This window comes from Peromyscus californicus, unplaced genomic scaffold, assembly GCF_007827085.1.
Source record: "Peromyscus californicus insignis strain IS unplaced genomic scaffold, ASM782708v3 Scaffold_14__1_contigs__length_90479793_seg_2, whole genome shotgun sequence".
Classification (NCBI taxonomy): domain Eukaryota; kingdom Metazoa; phylum Chordata; class Mammalia; order Rodentia; family Cricetidae; genus Peromyscus; species Peromyscus californicus.
This window is the reverse complement of record NW_026294436.1, coordinates 55290394-55313543: the sequence shown is the minus strand read 5'-3', so window position 1 is coordinate 55313543 and position 23150 is coordinate 55290394. Positions and strand designations below refer to the sequence as shown.

The following is a 23150-nucleotide window of genomic DNA, read 5'->3' as shown; positions in this document are numbered from 1 at the left end:
CATGTCTAGTACTAATTTATACTTTTGAGAATGGCAGACTAGCTCAACTGTAGCCTTTTGGTAGAGTTGAAAGCTTTGTTTTTGTAATCTAGTACTCTTCTGTAATAAGAAGTTTGCTAAATATCATACCCTAGGTCCATGCATTAGTTAGTTACTTTTGCATAACTCTGATGAAATACCAGACAAGTCAGTTTAAAGGAAGAACTGTATGTTTTGGGTGACAGTTTCAGAGAGTTCCCTCCATCCTGATCGGGAGGCTTGTTGGAGCAGAGCAGTTCACTTCATGGCTGACCTGGAAACAAGGAGAGAAGAAGGCCTGTGCTTCACTGGTTCCTTCTTCCCCCTTTTATTCTGTTGGGCCCCACGCATAGGACAGTGTCATCCTCCTGCACAGTGAGACTTCTTTCCCTGTATTTAATCTTCTCTGGAAATACCTTCCAGATGTACCAGTCTCCTAGGTGATTCTAGGCCAGTCAGACTGCAGTGAAGACAGACCAGTGTGGCAGGTTTGCTCAGCTTCCAGTCCCCAAATCATGACACAGAGACTTACTAGTTATGAATGCTCGGCCTCAGTTTAGGCTTGTTTCTGGCTAGCTTTTTAAATTTAAATTAACCCGTTTCTCTTCATCTGTCTTTTGCCTCGGGGCTTCTTACCTGTCTTTCATTCTGTCTGCCCTATTTTCCTGCTTCCTCCCTGTCTGTCTGGCACCCCCATGGCTGCTCCTTCTCTTTCTCCTCTGTCCTTCCTCAAGCCTAGATTCCTTGTCCTCCTTACTCTCTGCCCACCAGCCCCGCTTATCCCTCTACTGTCTAGCCATTCAGCTTTTTATTAGTTCATCAGGAGCCTTAGGCAGGCAAGGTGAAACAGCAACACATCTTTACATAATTAAACAAATGCAACATAAACAAAAGCAACACATCTTTACATAGCTAAACAAATGCAGCACATCTTCTCATAGTTAAGCAAATAGTCTATTCCACAACAGACCAACACAACCTTTGAGTGTTTGTCTATACTTCTTACTAAATCTCTGCCTCATTTTCTTAACTGAATGAACAATGAGACTAATCTACTTTATTATAGAAATGAATATCAAAATATCAGAAATTGCCTGTAGCTATATCAGATTTTTATTTTCTTATATTACCTAGTTGTATACATGTTTACTTTTTAAAAATAACTTACTTGTTTTTATTTTATATGCATTGGTGTTTTTGCCTTCATGTATGTCTGTTGAGGGTATTGGATCCTTTGGAACTGGAGTCACATACAGTTATGAGCTGCCATGTGGTTGCTGGGAATTGAACTCAGGTCCTCTGGAAGAACAGTCAGTGCTCTTAACCGCTGAGCCATCTCTCCAGCTCCCGTTTGCTTCTGTAGATGTGAATAATATTATAGCTACAGTTGTATACCGGTGGCTAGTTTTGCCTTTGACTTCTTGAAAAAGGAAGATAACTGGCATCGTTGGCATTCACTATCCCTCTGTCTCCCTCTAGGCTGACAGATGTATTGATTTTTAAACTGTGTTCTGAAGAGTCCCAGGGAGTTCAGTCTAGGAGAGCTGTTTCATTTAGGGAAGAGGAAGCAGATTCTAACTAGGCAGGTCTCTAACCTTTCACATCTCTCCAAGTAGTTGTACTTCCTTCTGTTCTGTCTATTTAATCATTCTACGAGGCTTTATTAAAAAAGATTCAAAGGTTAAAAAGAGCAGCTTGGGAGTGCCTTTCAGATCTGAAATGCTCAGGCCTGCCTAACCTGGCCTTTTACCGAGAGCCGTGCCTAACCTGGCCTCTTACAGAGAGCTGTGCCTAACCTGGCCTCTTATTGAGAGCCGTGCCTAACCTAGTAGCCTCTTACAGAGAGCCGTGTCTAACCTAGCCTCTTACGGAGAGCCGTGCCTAACCTAGTCTCTTACCGAGAATTGGGCAGGGCCACTAAGGAGGAGAGGAGAGTTTGGGTGATGCTGCGACTTACCCTGGCTTAGGAATCACTAACTGCCCTCCTCTCGGATTTCAGAAAGGCAACTCCTCTAGGCCAGAAGGGACATGGGCTTCTTTCCTATCCCAGCTGCCCACCGGTTTTCCTTAGCACTTGAGGAGGGTGGAGCCTTAGCATTGACACTTAAGGAATCTTACATAATGGCCACAAGCAACATCAGAGCATCCTTCAGTTTGAGTCTTCTTCAGCTTTTAATGGAGTGTGGGGAACTAATCCACATTTATGGTTTTTAATTTAAAGTATAATCCACAGTTGTTAGAACCATGTATGGCCCAAGAGGGAGCCGAGCAAACTTCCTTGGCTCTGTATCCGGGAACAGTATTTATTTGTGGCTTAACAGCAGGGTGGAGATTTGTAACTGACTTTGTATCCTTCTCACTTAGCCAGAAATTGCTGTGTGTTTGCGCATTCACAGTAAAAGAGTTCTGCAGTTACTAATCAGAGGGAAGAGCTTGCCATTGTGAAGACTGTAGCACTGTGTTGTATATCCTCTGAAGAATCTCATAATGTCTCAAGGACAATTTTGTTTTCTTCATGATGATGGAAAAAGTATTTTATAGTAGTTTCAAAATGTCGGCTTATTGAAATAATATTGAATATTTGAAACCAAGGGTAGACAGTCACCTCTTAGGGGTTAATATGTAATCTCCTTGTTGAAGAGAGATCTTAGTTTAATTTGAGTTTTAAAGGTTTCTGGCTACACATATATAGTGTAACATAGAGCTACTGGAACTGTTGAGATCTTGAAAGAGAAGCAATTAGAAGCTTTGAGAAGAATGCCATTTTAGTAAAGATAAACTGGGAAAATATGACTGCTTAATATAAAATAGCCTTTATTTAAAATGCATATTTAATTAAATATGGGTTAACCTCCCACTATTATACTAATAACTATTCAGTGTTACCCCTTTTCTTGCCATGTGGCATTTTCCTAGGAATTATAGTGGTGCTGGGAATGGATGCTAGGACCTTGCTGCATCCGTAGTACCTGTAGTGGTGTTTCTTCACTTTATATTTTAAAAGTAATACATACTTATCTTAAAGAAATTAGAAAATACTAAGACTGTCAAAGGAAAAAAATACAAATTTCTGCCATTCCATAATCCAGAGAAAAATAACCACTAGTAATCTTTTATAGTATCTTCTTTTACATGTACACATAGGATATCTTTTTGTAGAACTTTATATGGACTGATTATGAAATAGTTGAAGTATATTATGAACATATTTTGAGACAAATATATAGTGAATACCTACATATGTTACTTTGACTAAAAATTAATATTTTTTTGATTTATGTTTCCTCCCTTTTATTCCCTTTTTTCTTTGCTATATTTTATTTTATTTTATTTTTTCGAGACAGGGTTTCTCTGTGTGGCTTTGCGCCTTTCCTAGAACTCACTTGGTAGCCCAGGCTGGCCTCGAACTCACCAAGATCCGCCTGCCTCTGCCTCCCGAGTGCTGGGATTAAAGGTGTGCGCTACCACCGCCCGGCTTGCTATATTTTAAAGCAAATCCCAAATATATTGTTTTTATCATCATAGTTCAATATATGATTTTAAATATGTATACAATGCCAAACATATGGTCTCTCCAACCCACATTAATCACAATGCCTTTTTGTTTAATGCCTAGTGAAATGCATGGTAATGCCTTAGTTTATAAAATGAGTTCAGATAGAATGTCCTTGATTAGTCTACTTTTTGTGCTTAGAGCATTTTGGGAAACAGTTTCAGTTGTAACATTAATATGATAATTATATATGCCTATAGTCCTAATGCATGGATGTGGAGGCAGGAGGATGAATAGTTCAAGTCCATTTTTGGCTGTAAAGGGAGTTTGAGGCCAGCATGAGCTGTGTGAAGACCTTGTCTCAGAAAAGCCAAGCCAAGCCCCTTGTGTTTCAGCATTATTTCTGACTAGCTGTCTTGGGTAATTTTTCTTTATTTTCACTAGTTGAATCGTCTGTTGATGCCCCTTGGCTTCTCCTGGAGTGCTCAAAATGTAAATGGTAGTTCTGTTGTGCTCTGTTTCAGAAGTACCGGTGAGACCTTCCTTGTTTTAGGCACCTGTCCAAGTTAGAGCACTGGAGAGGAACTAGTCCAACCAGGAAGTTATGCAGGAAGTGTTTGACCTTTAACAAGCCAGTGTAAACCCTGTTTCTTGTAATGTTGTCAAGAAGAGTGCTCAGGGCTCCTGGGCTCACAGTGCATGGATCTCCAAAGAGAGATGTTCTCCAGACCTGGAACTGTCTCACGCTCTCTTAATATTTTTTTTCTGTCTGTGTAGAAATCCTTCCTGTAAGAAAGTCTTAACTGTTGGTTCTTATTATGAAGACGTGAAAAAGAGAGTAAAGGAATGTGATTTTTCAGACTTTTCATATTTCCAAAGAATCTTGAGGACATATTAAATATAATATATTTAAAATTTCTTTGCAACAAGGTTTTGCTGTGGTGACTAAGCTGGTCTTGAACTCCTGCTTCGGTGCCCAAGTGCTGGGATTACAAGTGTGAAGCACCATGCACAGCCTGCTTTAAGATGTGAAAAATTTGTAGCTTCCTGTTACTTGGCCAAGTACACTGATGGTCAGTTAGTTTTTTCAAGTGCTGCCCATATGAAATATATGCTGTTGCCACGTAGTTTGAAAGTGACAGTGGGGCTGGAGAGATGGCTCAGTGGTTAAGAGCACTTGACTGCTCTTCTAGAGGACCTGGGTTCAATTCCCAGCACCCACATGGCAGCTCACATCTGTCTGTAACTCCAGTTCCAGGAGATCCGACACCCATGGCAAAACACCAATGCACATAAAATAAAAATTAAAAAAAAAAAAAAAAGAGTGACAAGCCGGGTCTAGGAAACACATGCTGATTACTCGAGTAAAGGATGAAGTTATCGTGGGCTGTTAATTGTAGAAACATTAAAGCTGAAACACCTGGGAAACTGGAACAAAGCAGTAGTTTAGGGACATAGTCAAGGCGGAAGAACTTCCTGGGGACATTTTGATAACTGGTTGAAGCTGAAGACACATAAAAGTGGTGTTGATGGCATCAGTGAGCTGGTGTTAAAGGTGGAGCTGCCTATGGGGCCCGAGGGGGCTTTGGAGTGAAGTAGCTGAGGGAAGTAATGTTCTTTCAGACTAAAAGTGAAAATGAGAAGATTAGGAAGAGTGGAAAAGACACATTAACAGGAAGGCAACCCAAAATGTATACCGGGTGTGGAGAATACATAGTGCAAAAAGAACATAGCCTTGGTCTGAGACGTGTGTGCAGAAAAGGCGTTCAGAAGTAGGTCTGATTCTGGACACCTGGAGGTCCAGACTGCAGTTCTCCGTCTCCAGTTCTGATCTGTCACAGACTGACCTAATCAGACGTGAGGCTGTTGATGAACTTTCCCCACTTAAGTTACCCCATTTAGTTTTTTAAATTTCAGCTTCTTATAAGGTACAATTAAAATATATAGAAATAATAACAGAAATTATCTTGGTTTTAGGCAAGCAAAAAAGAAAAATTAAATCTTAGCTAGCTAAGGGTACTTTAAGGGTGAAAGTTATGGAAACATAATGTGCTTTAAATAATTTAAAAAATAGCTGGTGGCTGCTGAAGGAGGTCCTTGGACTGTAGTTATTAAAGAAAAAATGTGGACCCAGAACTGGAGGGGACTCTGGTTTTACAGAGGTATTAGTGTTTAAATTCTTGCCATACCTACTATATTATCTTTGTGAAAACCTAATATACAAAATACATAAAGTATAAAGTTAGCAAATTAGATAAAACTCATGCTACCTATGGATTTGAAAACAATGATATAATCATCCATTGGTATTTTGGGATGGTTCATTCTAGCCGTTCCTCACTCCCATCCCAAAATCTGTGAATGTCTATGTCCCTTATATAAAATGATGCTGGTTTTGCATATAACCTGCATATGTCCTTCCCCTTATTGTAAATCACTTCTGGAGTATTCATAGTGTCTAGTGTAGTGTACATGCTGTGCACATGACTAGTTGTCACACTGCTGCTTAGGGAAGAACACGGTATACATGTTTAGTACAAACGCCATTTTTTCTTTTGTGTGTGTGTGTATGTGTGTGTGTGTGTGTGTTTGCATGTGCCCATGAGGGCCAGAGGCATTGGAACCCCCTTGGAGTTGGAGTTACAGGGCAGTTGTGAGCCACCTGGGAACTGAACTTGAGTCTTCTAGAAGAACAGCTCTGAACAGCTGAGCTCCAGCTCTAGAAAAATATCTTAATTTTAATATTTTATTGAAGCCTCTCTAGTTTTTTATGTTTGAATGGGTTGCCTAAGCTTATTTCTGTGTGTTGAATTGATGGAAGTTTTGTGATACAAGTGTTTTCTTTTCCAGGACTTGCCCAGATTTCTCAGAACAAAGTAGCAGTTCTTCTTCTAGCCGGTGGGCAGGGCACAAGACTTGGAGTTGCGTATCCCAAGGGCATGTATGATGTTGGCTTGCCATCCCACAAGACGCTTTTTCAGATTCAAGCAGAACGTATTCTGAAGCTCCAGCAGTTAGCTGAAAAACAGTCTGGCAACAAGTGTGTCATCCCATGGTAAGCCAAGTCTCGTGTTGAAACATCTATTTTATAACATTCAAACATATATGAACTTACAAGGAGACACACGTTATCAGTGGTCTTCTTTGGAAGTGTAATTCTCTGTGTATGTTATAGCTATCTACATGACCTCAATGGCTTTACGAGGCAGTATATATATACTCTTTAATTTTTACATCCCTAACTGAGCACCTCCAAATTCCTTTCAGTACCCAGTAAACCCTCAGTTCAGAAATGTCCTACTGATGGATAGCCTGTATGGAAGAGGCTTTCTGATTGAAAACCAGTTTTCTGAAATCTGAAGGTGTTGCTTTTATTGTTTCTGGCGTTGCTATGATTCCTAATCATTTTCTTTGTTTCCTCTTTCAAGCTTTTGGGGCTGCTTCTTTATAGTGTCTGAAATTTCATGATAAGATGGTCTGGGTCTGTTCTGGGTGCCCGTTAGGCTTTTTCAGGTCAATAAGTACAGATTATCTGGTTCTTACTCGCCTTCCACACCTCTTCCATGCACACCCCAGAGATGAAAGCTACTTTGATTTTTCTGCTGTGGGTCACACCTCTACTAGTATGCAGTATGCAGGGCCTCTGTCTTGGTCACTGCCTCCTAAGCACCATGACAAGCAATTCTGTTCAGCTTTTCACTTTCTCAGAGCAGTTTTGGAGGGTAGTATGTTTTGAGTGGGAAGCAGCTGTGCATTTGACATCCCTGAGGGCCCTGATCTCATGACTTCAGTCCCATATGACCAACAAAACTGCTGGTTTCCCAGCAACAGCGTCTGATGCTAGTGCAGATTCCCTAGCCTGTACCAGCATCAGAAAATACTTGTCAGGACAAAGCAACTGCTTACCCTAATTCCCCTTTGGAAGATCCTCCACCACTACAACCCCGGCCCGGGGGTGGGGTGGGGTGGAGGGGGCCGGGGGCGGGTTTCAGGTCTGAATCCAGCTGCTCTGCAGCTCTCTGAACCCTTTGAAGACATGGTTTTTGGGATAATTTTCCAAGATGTTCAAGTTCTTCTCAATACAAGTATTGGGATGCTGTGAACTCCACCCCCCATCTTGATTCCTGTGGGGGTTTTGAGGGACATCTGTGTTCTCTGCAGCCAAGCATGTTATTTACAACCCTGGTTTCTACTTGTTGGATTTTTTCTTTCTCTCTTTCCTCTTTTTACAGTGTTCCACTTCTGTTCTTATGCAGAGAAGTTTCTTACCTTTTATATTTGTCTAAACAAAGAATTGCGGCTCGGCTTATTACAGAGGTCAAACTGCCCAGAACGATTGGTTTAGCAGACCTGCTTAGTTTTATGTGTGGGTGTTTTGCCTTCTTGTATGTCTATGCTCTACACACTTGCAGAGGCCAGAAGGCCTCAGGTCCTCTGGAAATGGAGTTACAGTGGGTAACTACCAAGTGAGTGCTGGGAACCAAACTTGAGTCCTCTGTAAGAGCAAGTGCTCTTAACCTGTGAGTCATCTCTCCAGCCCCCTTCTTCATCATTTTATTTATTCAATAATTACTAATTGGCTTACTGTTTCTAAGTGCTAAGTATTGATCACTAACTGAAACAAAAACCCCAACTTTCATGTAGTTTATATTCTAATAAGGCCCTGAACTACTGCAGTTTCTAATTGTAGTTTTAGATAGGCTTTTTCCCCCTCTGCCACTCTATCATAAATTCAGTTAAAAGATTTCTTTTAATTTTTTAATGTATATAAGTGTTTTGCCTGCATATATGTCTGAGTACCCTTATGTGAGCCCAATGCCCAGGGATACAGGAAGAGGCACTCAATTCCTAGAACTGGAGTTAGAGACAATGTGAGCCACCATGTGGATGCTGAGAAGTGAACAATGTCCTCTGAAGAGCAGACAGTGGTCTTAACTGTTGAACCATCTCTCAAGACCCTGAATTCAAGTTTTGTGGCAATAAGATGTATAATTTTTACTTCTGTGATTATAACTGGATGGTGATCATAGTCTGGGGTCTATTTCAGATTTTAGTAAGAACTGTAAGAGAACATTAGCCTGTAGTATTGCTGCCATCTTTTGTCCTCTATTTAGAATAGAACTTTTAATTTTAGCATACACTTTCACAGAGTTCTAAATGCTTATATATGCCTCTGGATACAGCTTCTCTGCTTCTGGAAGCATGTTTGATATTGTTAGAGGCTGATTTTGTCATAAGGATTGATAAAACTTCTGGAAGAAATACAACAGCTAATTAATGTGTCTTAGCCAGAAAAAAGATGAAGTGAGTCAAAAAAGAAGCAGGCGCTCTCACAAATTCTCCATAGCCTAGGGAGTAGATCACACTTTGTTTTGCTAATTTATACAGTATCATTGCTTAGAAAATTGGCTTTTCTTTTGTTAGGTACATAATGACCAGCGGCAGAACAATGGAATCTACGAAGGAGTTCTTCACAAAGCACAAGTACTTTGGTTTGAAAAAGGAGAATGTGGTCTTTTTTCAGCAGGGAATGCTGCCTGCTATGACTTTTGATGGGAAAATTATCTTGGAAGAGAAGAACAAAGTCTCTATGGCTCCAGGTTTGTGATCATCTGTATTTAATGGTGACTTATTTTATTAGTAATGGGACAAATTACTAACTTTTGGTTTTCTTTTGAATGTGGTGATTTGGCTGTTAAAAATATCAGGTCCCCCCCTTCAAATTGACAGTGATTTAAAAAGTTGAAAATGTCCATTGATGAGATGGATGGACCCATTTTTACACTTCTTGTGACTATCTGCCCCTGAACAGCTTTCTGCATACTCATTCTCTTCCCGTGTGTGTGTGTGTGTGTGTCCTTGGCACAGTTTTTACTGTAGTGAAAACTGGAAAGCATTACTATTTAGTAAGCAGGAGGATCGGCTGATGATGTAAGTCAGTGCAAGATTGCTTGCCTCATGTGCACAAGGTTCTGGGTTCACATGCCAGCACTGAAAAATAAAACAAAACATCCAAATGGCAAGAGGCTGAATGATAGTTTACAAATGACTTCAGTTCTTAAACCATGTAGAGACAATTGCTTAGAGACTTTAAGTAGCACAGAGAAATCTCGATACATTAAGAGAGTACAATGCAGAACTGTATACACTTGGAGTAGGATCACTGGGTTGTATATATGGTTAGTATGTGCACATTGCAGTTTGTTGATGGCAGTTGATGGAACTGGACAGTGTACTGTTTATACACCACACACAGTGACCTGGAGTGTGAGCTCAACTGTGAGACCTGCGTCTGCATGAGTCTGTACTTGGAGGAAAGACAGAAAGGAGTAGACAGTAAACCCGCAACCTTCGCCATGTGCGGGCCTGTATTTCATCTGGATTCCTGTTTGCAAAAGAATATTATTGTTTGTTTGTTTGTTCATTGTTTGTTTTGAGACAAGGTTGCCTAGGATGGTCTGCAACTCATTATGGAGCTGACAGGACCTTAAACTCCTGATCCTCCTTTCCCTGCTTCCTAAGTGCTGGAATTCCGGATATGTGCCACCGCACTCTGTTTAGATGTGTTGGAGATCAAACCCAGAGCATGCTAGGCATGTACTCTACCAACTGAACTGCATTTCCAGTCCCTACATCTCTCTCTCCCTTCTCTCTCTTAGTAAAAGACTTTACTATTATTCTTAGCTCTGTTATAGGAAGTTGTCTAATTTTTCATTATTGTTTAAGTAATGGTCAAGATTGTTAGAAGAAATATATTAAAACAGTAATGAAAATAGAGAAAAGCTTTTACTTACATTTAGTTTAAATCTTTGTGTGTGTGTGTGTGTGTGTGTGTGTGTGTGTGTGTGTGTGTGTGTGTGTTTTCGAGACAGGGTTTCTCTGTGTAGTTTTGGTGCCTGCCCTGGATCTCGCTCTGTAGACCAGGCTGGCCTTGAACTCACAGAGATCCACCTGCCTCTGCCTCCCAAGTGCTAGGATTAAAGGCATGCACCACCACCGCCCGGCTAGTTTAAATCCCAATAGGATTTCATATAAATATGGCTTCTTAATAAATGAATTAGTATAAAATGATTAAATTTTTTATTTTGAGATAGTTAAGTTTGTTTGAGATATAAATACAGGGCTGATTTGAATCATAAACATTATTAAAACTTAGAATGGTCTGAAATAATCATTGTTTGATAATCGTTATACTGTGCTATATATTATAGGCTAAATTATTGTTTTAAGGTTTCCTGGATTTACATTAATGATGTTACTCTGTGCATAATTATGCTAAAGAGCCTTCAAAATAGCTTTGTACTATAACTGTTGGCACCTGAACTCGGTAGTTATTCAGTTTTGATTTTTGTTTGTTTTTTTTTTTTTACTTTGTTATGAAAGCCATCCCAGTTTGTAAATATTGAAGTCTTCTGGTTCCCTTCACAGTGGGTCATGGTATGCTACTAGTGGGTTGTTTTATTTTTCAGATGGGAATGGTGGTCTCTACCGGGCTCTTGCAACCCAAAACATTGTAGAGGACATGGAGCAAAGAGGCATCTGGAGTATTCATGTCTATTGTGTGGATAACATACTGGTAAAAGTGGCAGACCCACGGTTCATTGGATTCTGCATTCAGAAAGGAGCGGACTGTGGGGCAAAGGTAATGTGAATGGTCTTCCTCTATCAGTCTTTTTAAGGTGGTCTGAGTGATTTTGAACCATTCATCCTTCTAGAGTATCTGAACCGTTCCATTTGTTTCCTTCACATGACAGCACTTGGTTCTAGAAGTAATGCATGCTTATCATGAGTAAGAATTTAAACTGTGTGAGGATGACTTTGAATTTTTGAGACAGTGAGTGGTGGTTATCATTATACCTGTGATAGACTCATTAATATCAAGCCTTGTTCAAGCAGCCTAACCTGTTGTTTCTCCTGCTGGAGTTAGTGAGGGGTGTGTGGAAGAAAGAGCAGGTGTAGACTTGAATAAGGCATTTAACAAGGGCTTTCAGGATGTTTTGTGAATAAGATAGAAATGATGGTGATTATGATTATGAATAAAGACATTCAGAGGTAATAAATTACTGCTGGAAAGACAATAAATACAGGATGCAGGGTGGTTTGTAGTGCTGTATAAAGTAACAGCTTTAAATGAGTGTGTGTGTGTGTGTGTGTGTGTGTGTGTGTGTATGTATGTGTGTGTGTGTGTGTGTGTGATATAGATGAAGCTAGGAATAAGACACTCAGAAGAGAACTTAACATTTCAGAAGATTTAAAAATAGTGATATAAACACTGTTTTAAATGAATAATATTCTCAATAAATAAAGTACAACACAATCATGTTAAATCCCACAGAGACTGACGAAATGATTGTAGGGTTTAGAGTAAGCATGGGAAGATGGTCAAGATATAACACAGGTTCATGTAACATAATGTCCTACAGAGCCATCTGTTTTGGTACAAATGACAGGAGGCTTTTTTTTTTTTATGTATGATTCACTAATATCATGGTGTGTGTGTGGATAGCATTTGCTCTGTTCACCCACTGAAGGGTATCTAGGTCGATCCTATGTCTTAGCTGTTGTGAGCAGTGCAGCAATAACCCAGGAACGCAGGGATAACCTTGAAATGCTGACTTCAGTTCTTTTGGACCTGTGTTCAGTGGTAGAACTGTACTTCTCTCTAGCTGGAGCACATAATGAACATATTTTTGGTTTTTATAAGAAATTTCATGTTGCCTTTCATATCTTCTGTTTAGAATTTATGTTCCCCCCAACAGTGTGTAAGAGTTTCCTTTTCTAGGTCCTGGAGAGATAGCTAGTGGTTATGAGCACTTGCTGTTATTCCAGAGGACCTGGGTTCAGTTCTCTGAACCCACATATCAGTTCACAACTATCTGTGACTCCAGTTCCTGGGGATCCAGTGCCGTCCTCCAGCCTCTTTGGGTACTGCATACATACATGCCAGCAAAACATCATAAACATAAAATAAAATAGATATTTTTTTTAAAGGTTACCTTTTCTATATATCCTCACTGACACTTTTTCTTTTTTTTGATAATATCCATTTTAACTGGGATGACCATAAAGTAGTATCAAAGAGGTGTAAATGCTAATGATCCCAATTTGATCATTACATTTATATATATATGTTTATTGAATTATACTGTATTGTATAAACATATACAATCATAATAATTTAAAAATGAAACAATAATTTGAAAAAATAGAGCATTTCAAATTGTAGTAAGAATGAATGAGGAAACTGGTTAAGTAAAACTCATCTCTCCTTAAAAATCATGCCCAAATCTCTCCCAAATGGACACACATTAAATATAAACATTAAACCATAAAGATGTTAAAATGTAGAATGTGGGTATGATTTTGATGTAAAAGTAGAATGTGTGCTCTGACGAAAACAAAGTGAATCACATATGAACTGAAATGTCTTAAAAATGAAACCTCAAGAGACACATCATAATCTTTGGTTAGAGATTTTATATTATAAAAAACTGTAATTTCTCACCACATTAGTCTAAAATATAATTCAAAGTCATATTCAGAAGCTGAAGTCCTCAGTTTAGCAAAACAAGTTTTGAGAGGTCATAGCAATAGGTCAAAGAAGACATTTTCTTTTTTGAGACCAGGTGTTGCTGTTAGCCAAGGCTTCGCTTCTTAAGGGGCTGGAGTTATAGGCAGAGAACCACACAAGACTCTAGATCTAAAGAGAATAATTGACTTAGTTCATCTGTTTAAGACATCTGTCTAATCAAATATCAGTAACACATGCCGTGTGTTTTAATAGCGACCGAATTGTAATGGAAACATAGCATATTGGATGTAAGTCGCTCCCAAGCTTAAAAACCATCAAAGCAAAACAGTGCAGTTCTGAATTTGCTCCACTTGGTGTCACTCTTCTTCCTGAAATAGAAACGTAATCTTTACTGCTGTATGCTTCCTAGTCACTGAGACCAGAGTAGACTAGAAGGGGCATCAGAGATGATCTCCTCAGCCCATTTGATCAGACACTTTCTGAGTCCCAGATGAAGGGCCCTTAATGGTGTCTGCAGAAGCAGGACTAGACTTCATGTCTCCGAACTCTTTCTCTCACTTCCATTCGACAGGTCCATGTGGAGAATAGTCCTGTGTTTCCTGGCAGCTCAGAAACTGCAAACTGGTGTGCTGACTTTTGTGAGTGCACTGTTTACAGAGAGATGTGAGTGCCACCTCTTCGTTAGCTGTGGCTGCTGCCTAAGTCCAGCTGTGGTCTTCTACAGACTCACCACCTAGTTTTGGGTCTGTCATTTAAGATTATAATCATTCAGTAAACGGAAAAGAATTCAGAAGGAACCAGGCTAAGACTAGGTTGACATATTTAAAAAATTTTTAGAAATGCTAACAAATACTGCTTTCCCCTAGCTTTGTTTTTGAGATGTAAGTTCACCTCTGATTACCAGGTGCTGGGATTGTAGATATATGCCACTTGGCTAGCCTTCTCCTCCTCCTCCTCCTCCTCCTCCTGCTCTTCTTCTTCCTCCTCCTCCTGCTCCTTCTCCTTCTTCTTCCTCCCCCTCCTCCTTTTTTTAAAATAAGACAATTAAGGTATTAAAATATATTTTGACACATTCTTTTTGTTACTTTTTTATTATTTAAAACAGTTTTTAAGTTTAAATACATTTTGATTATATTCCTCCCCTCCCCCAAGTCCTTCCAGATCCTCTCCTCCATACACTCCCAACTTTAAGTTCTTTCTAAAACAAAAACAAAAACAAAAACAAAAACCCAGAATCAAGAAAACAAAATGAAATACCACCCAAAAAGAATACAAAGAAACCATCAACCTGTAACCAAATAAAAGTCCCCCCCCCATTAAAAAAATCCCTATGAAATCCATTATATGTTGGTCAACTATTCCTGAGCATGAGTATCAACTCTGTAGTGGTTGATATACCCAGTGTCACTCTGTTGGAGAAAACTGATTTTTCCTCTTCCAGCAGGTATAAATGACAGGACAGTTCAGTTGTTAACCTTTACCCTAGTGACTAGGTTTTCATTAATTAATTTATTCATTCATCCCTTCACTTATTCATTTTTTACAATTATAACAAAATAAAATAAAACAAAAACTATCACATTGAAGTTGGGTAAGACAAACCAACAGAAGGAAAAGAGCCCAAGAGAAGGCACAAGAATCAGAGACCCACTTGTTTGCACACTCAGGAATCCCATAAAAACACTAAACTGGAAGCCATGATATATATGTAGAGGTCCTAGTGCAGACCTGTGTGGGCCCTGTGCATGCTGCTTCAGTCTCTGTGGGTTCATATGAGCTTTGAGCATGTTGATCTAGAAGGCTTTGTTTTCCTGGTGTCCTTCATCCCCTCTGGCTCTTACACTCCTCTGCCTCCTCTTCCACGGTAACCCTGAGCTCTGAGGGGAGGGATTTGATGGAGACATCTCATTTATGCCTGAGTGTCCCAAGGTCTCAAACTCTCTGCATAATGTCTGCCTGTGGGTCTCTATATCTGTTCCCATCTGGTGCAGGAGGAAGCTTCTCTGATGATGGCTGAGCAAGACACTGATCTATGAGTATAGCAGAGTATGATTAGGAGTTATTTTATCACTACATCTTTTTTCTTTTTTTATTATTATTTGATGTTACCCTAGGTTCCTGGGCTATCTAATCTCAGAGTCTTGGTCACCCCAGCAGTGTCGATTATGGGTTCCATCTCACGGAGTGGGCCTTTAGTCAAATCAGTTATTGGTTGGTTACTCCCACAAGTGTGTGCCACCATTGCCCTGGCATATGGTAGTAAATTTATTTGTAGTACTTTGTAACTTCTTTCTTTACCTTGATGCATTAAATACTCTTTTTTTGTCGAGACAGGGTTTCTCTGTGTAGTTTTGGTGCCTGTCCTGGATCTCACTCTGTAGACCAGGCTGGCCTTGAACTCATAGAGATCCGCCTGCCTCTGCCTCCCGAGTGCTGGGATTAAAGGCGTGCGCCACCACCGCCTGGCTAAATATTCTTTTGTGGAGTGACAAACTTGAAGAATGAAGTAGTTTACAAAAAGCACAAACACAAAAAGCTAGGAACCATTTTTAATGGGTGCCATTTTTGTGAAGTGATTACAGTAATTATGTTATCTTGGATTCTTGCTTTTCGGAACATTATAAACTATTGATCAGCTAATTTTTATACCATAGAATTTTTCAGTAGAATATAACTTCCAATATTATGCAGTTGACAAACACTTAGTTTTGTAATTTAGAGTTTTATACTAATAATGTGAACAGTGTAAATGAATATGATTATTTTTGTCTTTCATGGCTGGTTGGGTGTGGGGGATAGTGGTGACCGGAAAGTCAACCTCATGTGCATTTAAAAACTGGAAGTCCTCTGCCTGGTAAGGCATCGATTGGAGAGTAGAGGGGGTGAGGGTGGTGATAGGTTGATTGACAGGAATTACAAACACGCTTTGATCGCTTTAAATCATGTTGCGAATGTTTCCTTCCGTTTTAATCTATCTCCTTGGTTAAAACTTTCTTCTCAGTCAGTACTGTGTCCCTTTCTGGGTGACAAACAGTTGACTTCACAGGCTCTTACATGTGCAGGACCCCACCTGTGCCTCTAAATGCTGTGTAAATGAAGTCCTCACTGGTGGCTTTAGTTCTCCGAGGAGACAGGGACTGGCCCTGTGTATTCTAAGAAGCTTACTGGTAATATTTCATGTAGACTTAGGGTATACTTTCCAGATAGGGACAGATTTTTAAACACTCTGCCACACACTGTGTTATAAACAGTGCTGTCAAGTTTTTTTTTTTTTTTTTTATGTGATTCTTGGATGGGCTATTCATGACTTCATCTGAATACTTCATTATAATTAATTAGGTATCACTTTGTAGTCCAGGCTGGCCTGATGCTTGCAGCAGTTCTTCTGTCTCAGCTTCTCGAGTGCTTCTATTACAGCAGCACAATCCACCACACTCAGTATGAATTTTGATTTTATGTTCGTGCAGTGTGGAGTTAGTCCTTAGTTTTCTTCCAGGTATGTGGCTCACGTCATGTTGAAATTTAGGGTAGTAACATGCCAGGCTCACCTGAGGGATTTTAAGAATTGCATGTTATCTCTGTCCTTGGATTTGATAGATAGACACTCTCCCTCATCTTCTCTGTCAGCCTAGAGCCGGTATTCAATGAGCAAATCACTGGCTTTCAGGACATTTAAAGGTTTAGACTCTTGTACTTCAAATGAAATCCAGCATGAAGTGACTAAGTGTGGGTAGTCTTCAGACTGAAGTGGGAGTGGGAGCCAGGTGATCTGCCTGTTTCCCCCTTCCTGCTTCCTATCCAGGTTTCTGAGAAATAAGGAAAATGCTTAATTGTTGACTGAAAACTTAAGAAACAGAATTCCAGTGAAGCGATGATCTGGGCAGTGGGAGAGAATGCCTTCCCTGCATCTTTTGTGTTAGGATTCCCAGATACATTAATTTTTTTTCCAAGTACTTAAGTGTGATTAAGGATAAATTAAATTAGAAATGCAAGGTATTTGGGGAAACCAGTTCTTCATCTCTTCCCTGTCCTGGTTTTCCCCTGAGCCGGATGTAGGTAGTGGTGGTCCCTGTCCTGGTTTCCCCTGGGCCGGATGTAGGTAGTGGTGTTTTTGCTCTGGTTTTGGTTTGTGGTAAGTAGGAAGGACACAATGTCCCTGATTTCTGGTTGGAGAGAAGTCTGTCAAAGAATATAGTTTTGTTTTTTTTTTTTAAAGCTAAAGCCTTCTCTTGGATTGAATTTAAAACAACGTAAACAAAATGTAAAGGTGGCCTTTTCATATGGCATGTCTCCAAAAGAGCCATTAATTAAATTTCTTCCTTTACCTCTGTCTTCTTTTGATGGGCAGGTGGTCGAGAAAACAAACCCCACAGAACCAGTTGGAGTGGTCTGCCGAGTGGACGGAGTGTACCAGGTGGTAGAATACAGTGAAATTTCTCTGGCCACAGCTCAGAAACGAAGCTCAGATGGACGCCTGCTGTTCAACGCTGGAAACATCGCCAATCATTTCTTCACTGTGCCATTCCTGAAAGATGTTGTCAAGTATGAACTAAATAGGGACCCTAGTTTTTTTTTAATTGTTGTTAATTAGAAACTGGACCTTTGGGGAGGTAGGTAGAAACCCCAAGTCCTGCTCCACAGAAGTCATTTTCTTTCTTGAGGATGAGCGTTCTCAGAGAAAAAACTCTTCACGTGTGACTGCTTTTCACGAGCTGTGTCAGGTGCTGGGTTTGGGCGGGAGGCTTTCCCTGGTGCAGGATCCCCTGCTTCCCAGAGAGCCTCCTGCCTCTGGTGCTAGGACTGGGGCGGTGCACTGCCACGGCCAGCTGGGCTTTTGTTCAATATAAAAATCAATTGAATGTCCTAGGAGGAATCTACTTATATATGCTATTTACACATGAGCTGAAACTTATTAAATGTCTTCACTCGGAAAACCTCAGGGTTACTGGTTGATATACTTGTGCCTGAATATTTTCAGATTTGCTTTTCTGTTTTAAATTGGAAAGTGATCATAACTTTCCCCCCTTTATTTCTTAGTGTCTACGAACCTCAGCTGCAGCACCATGTGGCTCAAAAGAAGATTCCATATGTGGACTCCCAGGGGCACTTAATTAAGCCAGACAAGCCAAATGGAATAAAGATGGAAAAATTTGTCTTTGACATCTTCCAGTTTGCAAAGTATGCTTTGACTAGCACCAGTGAGATCAAGTATATGCCTTGAAATGCTGCTTTTTTTACTGTTAGTCAAGAAGCTGTGCTGGGGAATCACTTGAGAGTGTCTGTTTCATCCAGACATCTTGATCACGAGTACATAGTCTAAAGTCATTCTCCAGTCTAAAGCTCCCACGCCAGGTGTGCTGTGGTCTGAGTTGCCTGAAAGCAGAATATTCAAAATAATCAATGGCCACTATCTAGGTCTGTTGCAAAGTCATTAAAGTTGTTTGTTTTTCACTCAGAGACTAAAGAGATTAATATAGTTGACCAGCTTTGTTTAGCATAACTGACCTATAAGTGTGTGTTCAGGGAACTCTTTAGACTATATAAAGATCACATGTTTGATGACACATCTTTTAGGATTTGGCCAGTATGAAAATGCAGTGAACAGATTAGTTGTAGAAGATCATTCTTACACAACCATGTGTCTTCCTTTCCCTTTTCACCCTGTTGTTTTCAGATGGGGTTTGTGTAGGCCAGGCTACTAGCCAGGGTGTGCTTGAACTCCTGATCTTTGTGTCTCTACCTCCTGAATGTTGGGCTATGAGTGAATCTTGTCTACTTCCCACATACTTTACTAATGCCCTTTTTATCTGCCCTCCAAATAGATATTAATATGATCTTTGTACATTAAATTTGTTTTGTCTTTCTCATCCTAAAATTAGTGTTGTGGAAAGGTGTTTTCATTTTTCAATGGAGAAAGAAGTTCCATTTCTCTGTGGATTAGTGATGAGCACTATTTGTGGTTACTTGGAATTGGCTGAAGAAGCCTAGTCACTGAGTCCCAAAGGCTAGGCATGCTGGGAGGGATCAGAGGCTGTGTGGATGATTGTATTTCCTATGAATGAAGTCTCTGTGGCTCCACTCCAGGAAGTTTGTGGTGTATGAAGTGTTACGGGAAGACGAGTTCTCCCCTCTCAAGAATGCGGACAGTCAGAATGGGAAGGACAACCCGACCACTGCGAGGCATGCCTTGATGTCCCTCCATCACTGCTGGGTCCTCAATGCGGGGGGACACTTCATAGATGAGAACGGCTCTCGCCTCCCAGCAATCCCCCGGTAGGTCCCTCGCTGCCTTTGCTTTGTGTGTATGCACTGCTTCGAACTTCTTCCTCTTCCATCTGACGTATCCCTAGACCGTTTCTTGTTTATTTACTTATTTTTAAAGTATCACTGTGTGAGTAATTACTGATGTAAGTTGACCACAACTTTGCCCATTTCGGTGGGAATGTCAGCCTCACTTCTCTTTAAAAGGAAGCTCTTGAAGAGCTCTCAGTTTTTTGTTTGTTTGTTTTGAGCATCCTCATTGTGTCAATGAAATAATTTCTACTAAATAATGGTCAGACGATATTTTTGTATGTTATGTGGCTAACGTTATTAGCAACATACTGTACCACAGGCAAGGTGCTTAGCCACAGAAGTTGTTTCTACTGCCCTGGCTATTTTTGAGACCCACCAGAACTTTCTCACCTACAGGTTGTCTGCAACATTCTCTTATAATGACCTAGAGAAGGTGCCATGAAGGGAAGGGAATGCCCATTACATTCAGTGATACACAAACTTCCGAAATGTTTTGGGTTTCAGAGGATAAGAAGAACAGTACTTGGAGCTATTCCAATTTTAGATAAAGCACTTTTAACCTAAATCCTTTGTCTTAGTCACTGTGAGTTTATAAAACTCACTGGCACCTAGAATGTCCCTTTATAAGTCTTTTGTGTTTTTGTACTTAGGTGAATTATTTTGCCATTTAATTTTTGTTCTTAAGAGGTAAAATGCTTGCTACATGCACCGAAGCGTTAGAAAGCTCAGACATTGGACCGCTGGGCAGTGGAGTGCACTGTCCATGACAGATTCTATGAAGGAATGGTGCTGGTTGTCTCTGAGTCAAGGCCACTTATAGCAGGCTCCGCCTTGTCAGTAAGCTTACTCTGTGACATGTCTCATTATTCTCATGCTCATCTTTGGTTATTGAGTTTGGTTTTTTTAATTTAATTTTTTAACTGTTTATAGTGCCAAATTTATGATTTACCACAAGGGCATGCCATTTGGTTAAGTATATTTTGCAGCTCCACTTCATTGTTATTATTTGTTTCCATTCCCATTAATGCTTATTTATTCCTACATAGCAGTGCTACAAATGGAAAGTCTGAGACCATCACAGCTGATGTCAATCACAAGTAAATATACCAGCCTGCCTGCAGTGCATGGTGATGGGGCTGTGCTTCTCTCCATACTAACTGGCATCGTAGTTTAGTGTTCTGTCTTTTGGGCTTCTGGAGGGAGGATGATTGAAGCTCTGGTGTGGGTGCGCTGCTTTCCTGGTGGCAGGTATCTATCTGGATAACACTAACTCAGAATCGGTGCATGCAGGAAGTGGGGAGCATGCTTTACTAAAGAATCTGAGCATGGGTGTTTGAGCCCATAGTGACATGTTTACAGGTGTTGGGATCCAGGGCAGGTTACAGGCAGAGAGAACAAAGTTGGATCCTAGTATATCCCTTGTAGGATAAGCTAGATGAAAATAGCATTCTGTGATGAGTTTTACTGAATTCAATATATATGCTATCAATATGGAGGTTGACTGCTCCTGACATTCAACAGCTTCTGATATGGAGAAGACATCTTTTATTTTATTTGCACATTTTTTTTGGTTCTGTTATTGTTTTGAGAAAGGGTCTTGGTTTGTAGCCAAGGCTGGCCTAGAACTCTATTCTCCTGTCTGCCTTCAAGTGCTGGGATTATGGCTACATACCACCATGTGTGGCTAGGGTCCACTGTGTTTTTATCATTGTGAGTTATTTTGATTCTAAAGCATGTATATTTTCTTCTTTGTCAGCAGTCCATTTTATAGCTAGAAAGAGTATATAACCTCTCTCATCTGGTTACTGAAAAGATTTTTTATTGTTTTTGTATTATTTTTGCCATTAACTTTATAGCTAAAAGGTCAGCTGATATTTTTGCTGCCCTTTAAAAGTTACTGGATTTAGAGGTTGGAGGAAAGACTCAGTGGTTAAGAGCAATGGTTATTCTTGCAGAGAACCTGGATTTCAATTCTCAGCACCTACAAGGCAGTACACAACTATCTTTAACTCCAGTTCCAGGAGATCTTACACCTCCTGGGCTCCTTGGGTGCTTAGCACCAGGAATGTACGTGGTACACAGACATACATGCAGACAAACTACCTATACACATAAAATACAAATTAAAAAATACATTTAAAAGTTATACTGGATTTGGTTTGAATTTTAAGATTTTCAGGTAATTTTGGAACATGGTTTAGATCAAAGAATCTGGAGGTAGAAATTGTCTCAGAAACAGAGCCACTCTTGATGACACTTTCTATCCATGTGCCTTTTGTCAGGCTACCCATTGCCCATGACTGTGGGAAGCCTACCCATGCACATGTATACACTTAGAGGCACACACACACACACACACACACACACACACACACACACACACCAATAATAAATAAAAATTAAGAAAAGGAGTTATGAGAAGGAAATACTTTATGTGGGAGAGAGAAGTACTCTGAAGAGTGGAAGCAAGGATGTGGAGTCTTGACAAAAAGTGATGTTTTTACGTTTCATCTTCCCTTACCATTGGCTACTAAGGAGTTGCTTGGTGAGGAAATTAGGGACCAGTTTGTTATTGGGCTGTTTCACCTGTAAGCTGAGAGTCTGTTTGGTGATGACCACTTCTGTCTTCCTCCTCCAGGACCTCTAAACTTGGCTATTGAAGTCCGTTTTCCTGGTTTCTTCCCATTTGGATTCAAAGGCTACCACTGCAGGTCTAGAACAGAAGTCATGTAGTCAGACTAGTTATATATTTGTTTCTTGGGTTCAAACTACATTCTCATCATGATAACTGAATACTTCAGGGGATGAAATGGAACTGGGCTCCATTCATCTTATCAGTGTGATAGGCCTTCATTTCCCTACTTGGTTTAGTATAACTGTGCTTCCCCAGAGGGACAGAGCTAGACCCCTTGTCATAAGAATATGACACACATGTGGGGAAACCTATGTTTCTTTTCTTGATACTAGACTGCCACTTACCTTTAGAGTTTGTTTGGTCATATATCCAGCAAGCTCACAGGCTGCAGCTGCTGTTGGTCTCCTAGGTTCTAAAGTACCGTATACAGGAGAAATAGTCATTTCTGACGGCCTGTTGGAATTCAAGGCACATAGCCATAGAAATGAGGAGATGTTATCAGGCAGTGTGTATGTGGCATAGGTACTCCTTAGTCTTGGAGACAGGTTTTCTAGGTATCAATACTTTGTATTTATCAATGAATAGCAGCAGTCACTCCGAAATGAATAGAGATGGCAAGGGAATGTTGGGGCTTGTGTTCAACTTTGGAGGATGGGTACGATTTTTACAGTCAGAAGGACCATAGTTGGGATAGCTTGGATTAATCCAAAGGAAGTTCTCCATTATTCTATAGCACCTCCTGTGTGGAAGTAGCAGGATGCAGGGCATTGGAACAGGCCATAGAGTGCCTGGGGTGCATTCAGCTGAGAGCTAGCCTTAGGAACTCTCTGATTTTATTTATGTTACCACAGTTTGAGAACTCATTCTTGGAAGAGGAGAGATCTTTAGCTTGAGGATTCAGAGCGGTTGGGTTTTGTGTGTCCTGTCTAATGTTGCTGACTGTTTTCTGTTTCTAAGAGAGAAGCTCTTGCTATCCAGCCCTTGTTGGCTTTAAACTCTCAGCGATCTACTCTCCTCAGCCTCTTCACGTGCTGGGATTGTAGGTGTGTTCCATATGGCTGCCTGACTCCCTTCCTGCCTTCCTCCCTCCCTCCCTCCCTCCCTCCCTCCCTCCTTTTTTAAAAAATCTTTTTAAAAAATTCTTTTATCTCTTTAAAATTAAAATATACTTGCACCAT

General features: G+C 40.2%; 1 protein-coding gene across 2 annotated transcripts in view; it reads left to right on the top strand.

The window, feature by feature from the left end:
- The window catches only part of Uap1 (UDP-N-acetylglucosamine pyrophosphorylase 1), a 37015-nt gene that overhangs the window by 9166 nt on the left and 4699 nt on the right, over positions 1-23150 (top strand). Inside the window, exons 3-9 of one of the 2 annotated variants that reach the window (XM_052737547.1) lie at positions 6362-6566; positions 8936-9111; positions 10981-11153; positions 17392-17585; positions 18081-18221; positions 19128-19316; positions 20384-20434. In XM_052737547.1, the coding sequence (XP_052593507.1) occupies positions 6362-6566; positions 8936-9111; positions 10981-11153; positions 17392-17585; positions 18081-18221; positions 19128-19316; positions 20384-20434 (1129 nt within the window). The remainder of the gene's footprint in view (positions 1-6361; positions 6567-8935; positions 9112-10980; positions 11154-17391; positions 17586-18080; positions 18222-19127; positions 19317-20383; positions 20435-23150) is intronic. The other variant, XM_052737548.1, reaches the window with a different exon arrangement.